This window comes from Haliotis cracherodii, unplaced genomic scaffold (genome assembly GCF_022045235.1).
Source record: "Haliotis cracherodii isolate W230 unplaced genomic scaffold, xgHalCrac1.p SCAF_9, whole genome shotgun sequence".
In the NCBI taxonomy this organism is placed as follows: domain Eukaryota; kingdom Metazoa; phylum Mollusca; class Gastropoda; order Lepetellida; family Haliotidae; genus Haliotis; species Haliotis cracherodii.
Window position 1 is genome coordinate 56,832,447 of NW_027266343.1, and position 13,024 is coordinate 56,845,470.

General features: G+C 42.1%; 1 protein-coding gene across 1 annotated transcript; it reads left to right on the top strand.

The window, feature by feature from the left end:
- The first annotated feature begins 1,111 nt into the window (after positions 1-1,111).
- Positions 1,112-12,124, top strand: LOC139453180 (uncharacterized). Its single transcript, XM_071234810.1, has 4 exons — positions 1,112-1,267; positions 3,197-3,371; positions 4,441-4,622; positions 11,863-12,124. Exons 1-4 carry the CDS (start codon positions 1,112-1,114, stop codon positions 12,046-12,048), a joined length of 699 nt encoding a protein of 232 aa, XP_071090911.1. The 3' UTR covers positions 12,049-12,124.
- Positions 12,125-13,024: the final 900 nt, after the last annotated feature.

Here is a 13,024-nt window from a genome sequence, read left to right on the forward strand (position 1 = left end):
ACCCGAGTCAACCCAGGTTACCACCAGTCTGGCACCAGACACCATAAAATGATTTATTTTATGGTGTATGTTACCCCATGTTTGGTCAGTATCCAAAACAAAAAGCATAAAATGCAACCTTAGCTATAATGACGGCTACCAGGAGACGGAGAAACACAACAAACATTTGCTGTAACATGAAAGGTTAACAAGTTGTTCATTGCTTGACAAAATTGCCATCGTACCATTTCTATTTAATGCATAAAAAATGACAAGTAACTTGAAAAAAATAACGCTTATAACATCAAACGACATGCAAAATCATCATCAAAATTGCATTAGTAATTAGTAATATCATCTTCCAGAGGCAAGTGAGTTAACTGACTGTAAAAGCCCAGTTTCCACTTTTTTAGATGAATTAATATTAAAAAAAGTATTTATGTCAACAATCGAAATACATTTATTCATGATTGAATCTGCCCGTGAAGATCCGGGTTAGAAAATGCTTGCCATAAAAGGCGGCTATGCTTGTGGTAAGAGGCGACTAACGGGATCGGGTGGTCAGGATCACTGACTTGGTTGATGCATGTCATCGATCCCAATGATGTGGTTCGATGCTCATGATTTCAATCACTGGATAGTCTGGTCCAGACTAGATTATTTACAGATCGCCGTCATATAGCTTGAATATTGCTGGATGCAGCGTTAAACAACAAACAAACATGATTGAATCAATAAATGAAGCTAAAGATCTGTACCGATGACGACACTTAAGCTGTTCACCAGTGCACAGCGCCCTCGGGGTTCAGTACGTATGGGCAACATATTTAGGTCAACCGAAGTATGACATAATAGATGCATTATGCTTAGCCCTGTTGGGAGCATTGACTGTTGGTATCGCTGTGGGGAGCTTACTGCACTTGCGGCGCGAGCAAACAGTTGAACCAGTTTATAATATTGCGTCATTATTTATTTTAAAACAAATATATTTTGCTTAAATGTTGATGTACATACTTAATGAAATAAACTCTCGAAAGAATCAAGGGGAATTAAGTATTAATGTTTATGAATATTGTGTTAGTGAAGTCACATGACCCGTTTGTGTTCTAATTATAACATTAGAGTTGTCAACATGGAGGTCGCTGGAGTACTGAAAAGCGCGCTGACTTCAAAACCGGCTGCATATGTTATTGGTGGAACAACTACGCTAGCTGCAGCATATGGTCTTTATAAGTTGTGGCTGTATATGAGCGAAGAAGATGAATATTTTGAGAAATTACACACGAGTGTGAGTACATTTGACACGAAATGATGTTGACGGTTGCAGAACTGTCAAATTGCATAGCAACCATTACAAGAAGCAATATCATAGGCTACATACTGAGATAAGCGAGATGTTGAACATCTAGGCCTATTTCACGCCAATAGAGTTCATGTATGTATGTGATGCCTGCATCCAGTCTAAATTAAATTTGTAAAGACATGTTTGTGATCTGGAAAGGCGACATTGCATAATTACGCACAGTGTTGTTATACTATTGAGTATCAGGTTCCTTCATGGGTATTTGTATGCAAGAAACACAAAATAAATTGAGTGATTGTGATATATTTTGCACGTTTTATGCAAATATGATGCTTACAAGGGGCTCGATTTGTGCATACATCATGTAGTTCATGTATTTCCTTTCTATCGTAGATTGTACTGATGCTTCTATAGGATGTTAGAAACATGATAAAGAAGTTGCATCTCCTATTGATTTGAGATTAATTCATAGCAGGAATGAGAACGAGCTTAACTGTCATCTTGCGTATGATGTCATTTGACAATTGGATTGCTCATCATCTCTTTCATGAGTCCGACATTTGGACACAAATTAGAGTCTGAGACAATCCATACATCTGACTATAGATTTCTAAAACGATCTTGGAGCTAAGATTATTGTAAAGCTATCATATTAAGGAAGTCATCCCTATCTTTGAAACTACTGTAGACTTAAGATATTGTAAAAATGTCATAAATCTTAGAAGGATCCATACCTGTCGTAAGTTTACATTTCTATGTAATCTTTTCCCAAGATTGTGTCATACTTTGCCACATATATATTTAATAAGGATGGATTCACAGCTGTAGAAACAAACATTTTTAGTCCACTTGTCCTCATTATAAAAACATATATAGCAAAACCCTTAAAAACGACAAATTTCTACTAGTCCTTATGATGCTGTAACTATTGGGCAGGTTAGAAAGGACTACAGGACAAGTGCCAATTTCTAACGCTGGGTCATAAGAAAACCAGTTCTTTGTCTTGATACACTGGATTGCTTCTCACTCTATCGAATGAACTGCCAAGCTTTAGTTCATTTTATTGAACTTTTAATCCTTCACTTCAGCGACAGGTTGAACGTTCATGTCCATTCACACCAGAAATCCAAGTACTTGTCACCCAAAGGGATGTTTTTAGTCAGAGCTGACCGGAATAAAGATCTTTGCAGCATTAGAAATTGGCCCATTTTAAGGGTTTTGCTATATGTTATCATTATAAGGACTAGTTGACAAAAACTGTTAGTTTCTAACCCTGTCTTTGTAAGCCATGATTAAAATTTACTGTTGGTCTGGATTCTGATCTATTTAGAATTGTGTGGAAAGTCAGTCAAATAGATGCGTATTAAACATTGACCTGCTGACAATCATAAGCCGATCACTAATTTCCATGTTAGATCTTGCATGTTGATTTCTTGTCCATGTTTTTGTCTGCGGCTAGGAAATCCCTGTGATGTCATTGGGAAACACCCAACGTTGTCTTCAACATAATTTCATAGTTATGATAAGTATCATAGCTTTGTAAAATTGCATGATATGTGACAAATTTAAGTTAGTTTAGAAGGTGTATCTTATCATATACTTAAAATAGCTTATCTTAAGGTGTACAGTGATTTTGACACAAAAAGTTGTATATATATGTCAATGTCTTAAACCCCCCAAATTTGATAAGTCAATCGCAAATGTCAATAAGTCAAATCAACAAAAATGGAGGATGAACCATAACAATAAATCAATGCAATATAGTTTGTGATTGGATGAGTATATGATCTGGCCAATGAACATCGTGATAACAAATGCACTTGACTAAGTCACCATAGCTCCTGACAGTGTGTCCCTACGATACAGAAAGTATGATGCAAAGACATGTTTTGACTGATCTGTTTCTATATCCAGGAAGACCAAAGTGAGCGCCGAGTGTTGATCATCGGCCTTGATGGAGCAGGCAAAACCCGCTTTGCTCGATGTTTTTGTAAGGGCCGGCGGCGCCTCAGCACAACAGAGGAGACCACGATTGGCTTCTATGTCAACTCTGTGATGCTGGGATCAATCTACCTCAACATGTGGGATGGTAAGACAACTGTTTCTTTAACTTGCAATGCTGACCTCACAAAAGGATTCCTATCACTATTAAAGGTTTAAAAAATAAAAGAATTGGATCTCAGGCAATTTTTTTTTTAAAATAAAGTCCGGGCGGGCGGTGTCTTTTTTTTGTTGTTGTTCGAACTAGTATGTAACCATTAAACAGTTGTGTGATCAATTAACAATTGTGTACAATCAGTCTGGGAGAGGGCCTCCATACATAAATGTATTCCTTGATGAGTAAAATACTGGAATACAGTATTTGACTACCGTTGGACTTGGAATATTTAATGATTTTTATTGTTGTATTTTTAAAAATGGAAATATAAACGAAACATGTGGCAAACTTAATGATCATGCGGGCGGTGCCTGCGAACCAAGACTATTATTTTTTTTTGCATAATCAGAAAGGTCAAATATGAAAGCACAGATTTGTTTTATCTCTGAATTGAATGAATGATAACAGTAATAAATACAGCTAGGGATAAGACTTGGTTTCATAACAACTGATATATATCCAGAATGGAGTGTACAGTTGTGCAATAGGCATGTCACAATAACTCGGAATATTGATATATTGCTATTGGTAAGCACTTAAAGTCAATAAATCGATTGTTTAATCAGTTTCTGATCAATAGTATCAATTTCAGTTAGGAATATCAATAGTTTCGATTGTATTTACCATATCATGCGATTGAGTCACCGAAACACGCTCGCGACTGAGCCGAGTGAGGATTAGAGTTAACTGCCCTTGATGTTTGGAAACCGGTCTTTCTTAAAGTAAAATGGCGGAGGGTGAAACTCAAGTGGAGTTTGTGGCAAACTTGGGTAGAAAATCAAGTGTTTGGAAATCTTTTGGCTATGTTAAAGAAAATAACAAGTTTGACAAGAAACGTGTTGGATGCCGAAAATCCACCTAAAATGATTCACTGAAAACTATCGATATCTATTGCAACAGTTGATTGCAATATCAATAGTTATCGCAGTAGTGATTTCCAGACCAATAGTCACCCCTATTGTGCAATCATCATGCCATGCTGAGGTTTCTCCTGTTGCAGTGGGAGGTTCCGAGATGTGCCGGACCTACTGGAAGGAGTTCCTGCTGGACTTGGATGGAATCTGTTACGTTGTGGACTCGTCCGATGCATCCCGGCTAGTTGAGTCGAGACGGGAGCTGCACAGCTTCCTCACCCAGAAGGGAACAGAGAACATCCCTCTCATCATTGTGGCCACCAAACAGGTAGTGTGTCCTCCTCCCACACCACTGGCTGGTGTCTGGTGCAGTCTGGTACCGATGGAAATGATTTACGGGAACACATGGAACTATTGTAGAGTTTTGTTCAGTGATGTGTCCACAATTGTCATAGTAACAATTGTGACTTAGTGTGATATATTATCATGATAGGGATCTAAGTATTTGATACATTGCTAAAATTTCATACCAAAGATTATATTGGCCATTTAGAATTCATTACATCAGTACACATGTTATAAGATTTAATTAAAATTAAACCTTTCAACTTGTCATATCTGTTTAGAAATACTTTAAATATTTTCATGAAATTATGTTTCAGTAACCGAAGATTACATTCAACATCTTTTAGTGTTTCTGTTCATTGACTGGTCTCTCTTACAGACCCCAGAGCATTTATTTAAAACATTCACCTCTATTTCACTCTCATCCCTATTTCATAGCAGCCTATATTAATCCGAATATCATTAAAATCAGATCTGAGTTCTCGCTGCCGCTAAACAAAGATCTGGGGACATCCCATTATGGGTCACGTCAGAACGACCATTTGCAAACTTTAACCGACCACTGAAGTGACTAACAAGAAATCGACATCAGCCAGTTAGAAAGCAGCTTTCTCAAGCTTTACGGCTCTTGTTTCAACCTACAGACTACGCTTGAAAAATATGTTGACACAGTTCTCGATTAAAATTTTGCAAACTGTACAAACAATCATTCTGGAATGTCTAATATATGGTTGAGATTGTATGGCAGTGCTTCCCACATACTGTTCAATGCCTCCTCCGTTCAAGTGTTTATCCCACTGAAGCGACAGATAGACGATAATTTTGACGGAATCAGTCATACGGGTTGTAACTGTCGTTCAGAAAACCCAGTGTTGACGTTTTCGAGGTTGCATGCTTAGAAAACACATTCCGACTGTCACTTTCATGATCTGGTAAGCGACGCTGTGATTGGTCGGATAAAAGGTCGTTCAGATCTTTGTTTAGCGATAGCAAGAACTAAGATCTGATGTTAATGAGAATGATATTAATCCCTTCACAGTTCCAGCAGTCTGTATTCATCCCCTTTTCAGCTCCAACTGCCTATACTCATCCCCTTTTCAGCTCTAGCAGTCTGTATTCATCCCCTTTTCAGGTCCAACTGCCTATACTCATCCCCTTTCAGCTCTAGCAGCCTATACTCATCCCCTTTCAACTCTAGCAGCCTATACTCATCCCCTTTTCAGCTCTAGCAGCCTATACTCATCCCCTTTCAGCTCTAGCAGCCTATACTCATCCCCTTTCAACTCTAGCAGCCTATACTCATCCCCTTTTCAGCTCTAGCAGCCTATACTCATCCCCTTTCAGCTCTAGCAGCCTATACTCATCCCCTTTCAGCTCTAGCAGCCTATACTCATCCCCATTCAGCTTTAGCAGCCTATACTCATCCCCTTTCAGCTCTAGCAACCTATACTCATCCCCTTTTCAGCTCTAGCAGCCTATACTCATCCCCTTTCAGCTCTAGCAGCCTATACTCATCCCCTTTCAACTCTAGCAGCCTATACTCATCCCCTTTTCAGCTCTAGCAGCCTATACTCATCCCCTTTCAGCTCTAGCAGCCTATACTCATCCCCTTTCAGCTCTAGCAGCCTATACTCATCCTCATTCAGCTCTAGCAGCCTATACTCATCCCCTTTCAGCTCTAGCAACCTATACTCATCCCCATTCAGCTTTAGCAGCCTATACTCATCCCCTTTCAACTCTAGCAGCCTATACTCATCCCCTTTTCAGCTCTAGCAGCCTATACTCATCCCCTTTCAGCTCTAGCAGCCTATACTCATCCCCTTTCAACTCTAGCAGCCTATACTCATCCCCTTTTCAGCTCTAGCAGCCTATACTCATCCCCTTTCAGCTCTAGCAGCCTATACTCATCCCCTTTCAGCTCTAGCAGCCTATACTCATCCCCATTCAGCTTTAGCAGCCTATACTCATCCCCTTTCAGCTCTAGCAACCTATACTCATCCCCTTTCAACTCTAGCAGCCTATACTCATCCCCCTTTCAGCTCTAGCAGTCTATACTCATCCCCCTTTCAGCTCTTGCAGCCTATACTCATCCCCTTTCAGCTCTAGCAGCCTAAACTCATCCCCTTTCAGCTCTAGCAGCCTAAACTCATCCCCTTTCAACTCTAGCAGCCTAAACTCATCCCCTTTCAACTCTAGCAGCCTATACTCATCCCCTTTCAACTCTAGCAGCCTATACTCATCCCCTTTCAACTCTAGCAGCCTATACTCATCCCCTTTCAACTCTAGCAGCCTATACTTATCCCCTTTCAGCTCTAGCAGCCTATACCCATCCCCTTTCAGCTCTAGCAACCTATACTCATCCCCTTTCAGCTCTAGCAACCTATACTCATCCCTTTTCAGCTCTAGCAGCCTATACTCATCCCCTTTCAACTCTAGCAGCCTAAACTCATCCCCTTTCAACTCTAGCAGCCTATACTCATCCCCTTTCAACTCTAGCAGCCTATACTCATCCCCTTTCAACTCTAGCAGCCTATACTCATCCCCTTTCAACTCTAGCAGCCTATACTTATCCCCTTTCAGCTCTAGCAGCCTAAACTCATCCCCTTTCAGCTCTAGCAGCCTAAACTCATCCCCTTTCAACTCTAGCAGCCTAAACTCATCCCCTTTCAACTCTAGCAGCCTATACTCATCCCCTTTCAACTCTAGCAGCCTATACTCATCCCCTTTCAACTCTAGCAGCCTATACTCATCCCCTTTCAACTCTAGCAGCCTATACTTATCCCCTTTCAGCTCTAGCAACCTATACTCATCCCCTTTCAGCTCTAGCAACCTATACTCATCCCCTTTCAACTCTAGCAGCCTATACTCATCCCCTTTCAACTCTAGCAGCCTATACTCATCCCCTTTCAACTCTAGCAGCCTATACCCATCCCCTTTCAGCTCTAGCAACCTATACCCATCCCCTTTCAGCTCTAGCAACCTATACTCATCCCCTTTTCAGCTCTAGCAGCCTATACTCATCCCCTTTCAACTCTAGCAGCCTATACCCATCCCCTTTCAGCTCTAGCAACCTATACCCATCCCCTTTCAGCTCTAGCAACCTATACTCATCCCCTTTTCAGCTCTAGCAGCCTATACTCATCCCCTTTCAACTCTAGCAGCCTATACCCATCCCCTTTCAGCTCTAGCAACCTATACCCATCCCCTTTCAGCTCTAGCAGCCTATACTCATCCCCCTTTCAGCTCTAGCAGTCTATACCCATCCCCTTTCAGCTCTAGCAACCTATACCCATCCCCTTTCAGCTCTAGCAACCTATACTCATCCCCTTTCAACTCTAGCAACCTATACTCATCCCCCTTTCAGCTCTAGCAGTCTATACTCATCCCCCTTTCAGCTCTAGCAGTCTATACTCATCCCCCTTTCAGCTCTAGCAACCTATACCCATCCCCTTTCAGCTCTAGCAGCCTATACCCATCCCCTTTCAGCTCTAGCAACCTATACCCATCCCCTTTCAGCTCTAGCAGCCTATACTCATCCCCTTTCAGCTCTAGCAGCCTATACTCATCCCCTTTCAACTCTAGCAGCCTATACTCATCCCCTTTCAACTCTAGCAGCCTATACTCATCCCCTTTCAACTCTAGCAGCCTATACTCATCCCCTTTCAACTCTAGCAGCCTATACCCATCCCCTTTCAGCTCTAGCAGCCTATACTCATCCCCTTTCAACTCTAGCAGCCTATACTCATCCCCTTTCAACTCTAGCAGCCTATACCCATCCCCTTTCAGCTCTAGCAGCCTATACTCATCCCCTTTCAACTCTAGCAGCCTATACCCATCCCCTTTCAGCTCTAGCAGCCTATACTCATCCCCTTTCAGCTCTAGCAGCCTATACCCATCCCCTTTCAGCTCTAGCAGCCTATACCCATCCCCTTTCAACTCTAGCAGCCTATACTCATCCCCTTTCAACTCTAGCAGCCTATACTCATCCCCTTTCAACTCTAGCAGCCTATACTCATCCCCTTTCAGCTCTAGCAGCCTATACTCATCCCCTTTCAACTCTAGCAGCCTATACTCATCCCCTTTCAGCTCTAGCAGCCTATACCCATCCCCTTTCAGCTCTAGCAACCTATACTCATCCCTTTTCAGCTCTAGCTGTGGAGTTCGTCCATGCTTCCGTTAGTCTGTACATCCATCTGTCTGTCCATCCTTCCAAGGGCACAAGTTTTCTCAAAAACTATTTTAAATTAGAGAATTGAAGTTTACACACTGATATTACTGGTCATGATCTTAAATGAGTTCAATTTTTTACAGAGTTATGGCCCTTGCTCCGAGCTTTTAAACTAATTACGTAGTGTCTGCAATTGGGACAAGTTTTCTCAGAAACTTCTGAAGTTATATGAATGATACTTTCCATGCTTATCTAAGAGATACTTAGACTGAGTTTGAAAATTGGTGCCAGTAATTATTTTTTACAGAGTTATGCTCCTTGCTTCATGCTTTTCAACTTTGTGCCTAGTGTCTGCAATTGGGATAAGTTTTGTCAGAAAGCACTGACGCTACATGAATGAAAGTTTGCATGCTTATCTATGAGATACTGTGTTCCAAAATTGGTCCTGTAAAATTATTTTTTGCAGAGTTACTTCCCTTGCTACATGTATTTTAGATTGTGAGGACAAGCCACTGTCAGTTAGGCGGGACATGAAAAGACACAGTAAAGCTGTGTTCATGTTGACTACAGTGTGAAGCCCCACTCACTCACTGTGTGTTCATGTTGACTACAGTGTCAAGCCCCACTCACTCACTGTGTTCATGTTGACTACAGTGTGAAGCCCCACTCACTCACTCTGTGTTCATGTTGACTACTGTGTGAAGCCCCACTCACTCACTCTGTGTTCATGTTGACTACTGTGTGAAGCCCCACTCACTCACTGTGTTCATGTTGACTACAGTGTCAAGCCCCACTCACTCACTCACTCTGTGTTCATGTTGACTACAGTGTCAAGCCCCACTCACTCACTCTGTGTTCATGTTGACTACTGTGTGAAGCCCCACTCACTCACTGTGTTCATGTTGACTACAGTGTCAAGCCCCACTCACTCACTCTGTGTTCATGTTGACTACTGTGTGAAGCCCCACTCACTCACTCTGTGTTCATGTTGACTACAGTGTGAAGCCCCACTCACTCACTGTGTTCATGTTGACTACTGTGTGAAGCCCCACTCACTCACTGTGTTCATGTTGACTACAGTGTGAAGCCCCACTCACTCACTCTGTGTTCATGTTGACTACTGTGTGAAGCCCCACTCACTCACTCTGTTAATGTTGACTACAGTGTCAAGCCCCACTCACTCACTCTGTGTTCATGTTGACTACAGTGTCAAGCCCCACTCACTCACTCTGTGTTCATGTTGACTACAGTGTCAAGCCCCACTCACTCACTGTGTTCATGTTGACTACAGTGTCAAGCCCCACTCACTCACTCTGTGTTCATGTTGACTACTGTGTCAAGCCCCACTCACTCACTGTGTTCATGTTGACTACAGTGTGAAGCCCCACTCACTCACTGTGTTCATGTTGACTACAGTGTGAAGCCCCACTCACTCACTGTGTGTTCATGTTGACTACAGTGTGAAGCCCCACTCACTCACTGTGTTCATGTTGACTACAGTGTGAAGCCCCACTCACTCACTGTGTTCATGTTGACTACAGTGTGAAGCCCCACTCACTCACTGTGTTCATGTTGACTACTGTGTGAAGCCCCACTCACTCACTGTGTTCATGTTGACTACTGTGTCAAGCCCCACTCACTCACTGTGTTCATGTTGACTACAGTGTGAAGCCCCACTCACTCACTGTGTTCATGTTGACTACAGTGTGAAGCCCCACTCACTCACTGTGTTCATGTTGACTACAGTGTGAAGCCCCACTCACTCACTGTGTGTTCATGTTGACTACAGTGTGAAGCCCCACTCACTCACTGTGTTCATGTTGACTACAGTGTGAAGCCCCACTCACTCACTGTGTTCATGTTGACTACAGTGTGAAGCCCCACTCACTCACTGTGTTCATGTTGACTACTGTGTGAAGCCCCACTCACTCACTGTGTTCATGTTGACTACAGTGTGAAGCCCCACTCACTCACTGTGTTCATGTTGACTACTGTGTGAAGCCCCACTCACTCACTCTGTGTTCATGTTGACTACTGTGTCAAGCCCCACTCACTCACTGTGTTCATGTTGACTACAGTGTGAAGCCCCACTCACTCACTGTGTTCATGTTGACTACAGTGTCAAGCCCCACTCACTCACTGTGTTCATGTTGACTACTGTGTGAAGCCCCACTCACTCACTGTGTTCATGTTGACTACAGCGTCAAGCCCCACTCACTCACTGTGTTCATGTTGACTACAGTGTCAAGCCCCACTCACTCACTCTGTGTTCATGTTGACTACAGTGTCAAGCCCCACTCACTCACTCTGTGTTCATGTTGACTACAGTGTCAAGCCCCACTCACTCACTCTGTGTTCATGTTGATTACAGTGTGAAGCCCCACTCACTCACTCACTGTGTTCATGTTGACTACAGTGTCAAGCCCCACTCACTCACTCACTCTGTTAATGTTGACTACAGTGTCAAGCCCCACTCACTCACTCTGTGTTCATGTTGACTACAGTGTCAAGCCCCACTCACTCACTCTGTGTTCATGTTGACTACAGTGTGAAGCCCCACTCACTCACTCACTGTGTTCATGTTGACTACAGTGTCAAGCCCCACTCACTCACTCACTGTGTTCATGTTGACTACAGTGTCAAGCCCCACTCACTCACTCTGTGTTCATGTTGACTACAGTGTCAAGCCCCACTCACTCACTCACTGTGTTCATGTTGACTACAGTGTCAAGCCCCACTCACTCACTCACTCACTCACAGTCTGTTCTCCTTTCAGGACAAGCCACTATCAATCAAGTCAGACTTGGTGCACACCTGTGTTCATGTTGACCACAGTGTGAAGCCCCACTCACTCACTCACTCACTCACTCACTCACTCACTCACAGTCTGTTCTCCTTTCAGGACAAGCCACTATCAATCAAGCCAGACTTGGTGCACACCTGTGTTCATGTTGACCAGAGTGTCATCCCACTCACTCACTCACTCACTCACTCACTCACTCACTCAGTGTCAAGCGCCTGTTCATTCACTCACAATAGTCTGTTCTCGTTGCAGGACAAGCCACTATCAATCACGCCAGACTTGGTGTACAGCTACATGCAAGTGGACAACTTTGCCAAGACCCGTCCAATCCACCTTGTCTCAGTCCAAGCACCAGACCGTGGCCAGCGCAAGGGATTCATGGAAACATATCGTATCTTTGAGAGTCTTCAGAAGAGGCGGAGACATAAGTCAGCTTGATCGTATCGCTTTGACAAAAACAAGCACATACAGTTTATCCCATAGCTCTTTGACTCCATGAACAGTTTATCTCCTGTTGTCTTGTAAGCATGGTGCTTTTATTTAGTATGTTTAGTATACATTTAAATTTATATCCTGTTTATCTTTATAAGATGCAGTCTTTATGATAGTATTAACATTTTACATTTTAGATAATATTTACAAAAATATTTCTGAATCCTTTTATGTGGATAATTTGCAATATTTATGGTTTTGCACCACTGCAAGTCACGTCAATGTATTTAGCAATTATTTATTTGAATACTTATCATATTTTCAAAGATGTTTTTAATCTACATATTGGTTGTGATATAACATGGAGCTTTTGACATGTTTACACATACATCTGAAACGTGTGTTTACACATACAGCCTGGTCAATATTTGCTATCCAGTCGTACAGAAACTCAGTGCTGTAGTCTACAAACAGTATTTGTTGTACAACATTGTTTACCTATATTTCAAGGTGATGTGCTGTGTTTTATTATTTTTATGTTTTGTTATGTTTCTTGCCTTTTATTGCCTTTTGTTGGAAAAAACCTCTTGCAGATCCAGAGAGAAAATTCAGGGGTGCTCACGCCAACTTGTGATGCATACTTAAACATTTGTACATTCAGGAATTTTATGAAAGATCGGTTGTACAAAATGTAAACATGTAACAATGCTATCACAAACTCATTCGTGAAATAATTTCAACAAAATTACATGATTATAAATGAACATGAATTGTTCAATCACAATTTGCACTTAAACCCGGGTACCTACTCATGTGTAGTGAAAGAGGGGATCTACATGGTCCAGATCCTTCCCTATATCTAGTGAAAGAGGGGATCTACATGGTCCAGATCCTTCCCTATATCTAATGAAAGAGGGGATCTACATGGTCCAGATCCTTCCCTATATCTAGTGAAAGCGGGGATCTACATGGTCTAGGTCCT

Excerpts from the sequence above, each read along its gene's own strand:
- LOC139453180 (XM_071234810.1), top strand. The coding sequence starts at position 1,112 with ATGGAGGTCGCTGGAGTACTGAAAAGCGCGCTGACTTCAAAACCGGCT. Across the intron at positions 1,268-3,196 it reads TTGAGAAATTACACACGAGT|GAAGACCAAAGTGAGCGCCG; the intron begins GTGAGTACATTT and ends TTCTATATCCAG. Across the intron at positions 4,623-11,862 it reads TCATTGTGGCCACCAAACAG|GACAAGCCACTATCAATCAC; the intron begins GTAGTGTGTCCT and ends TTCTCGTTGCAG.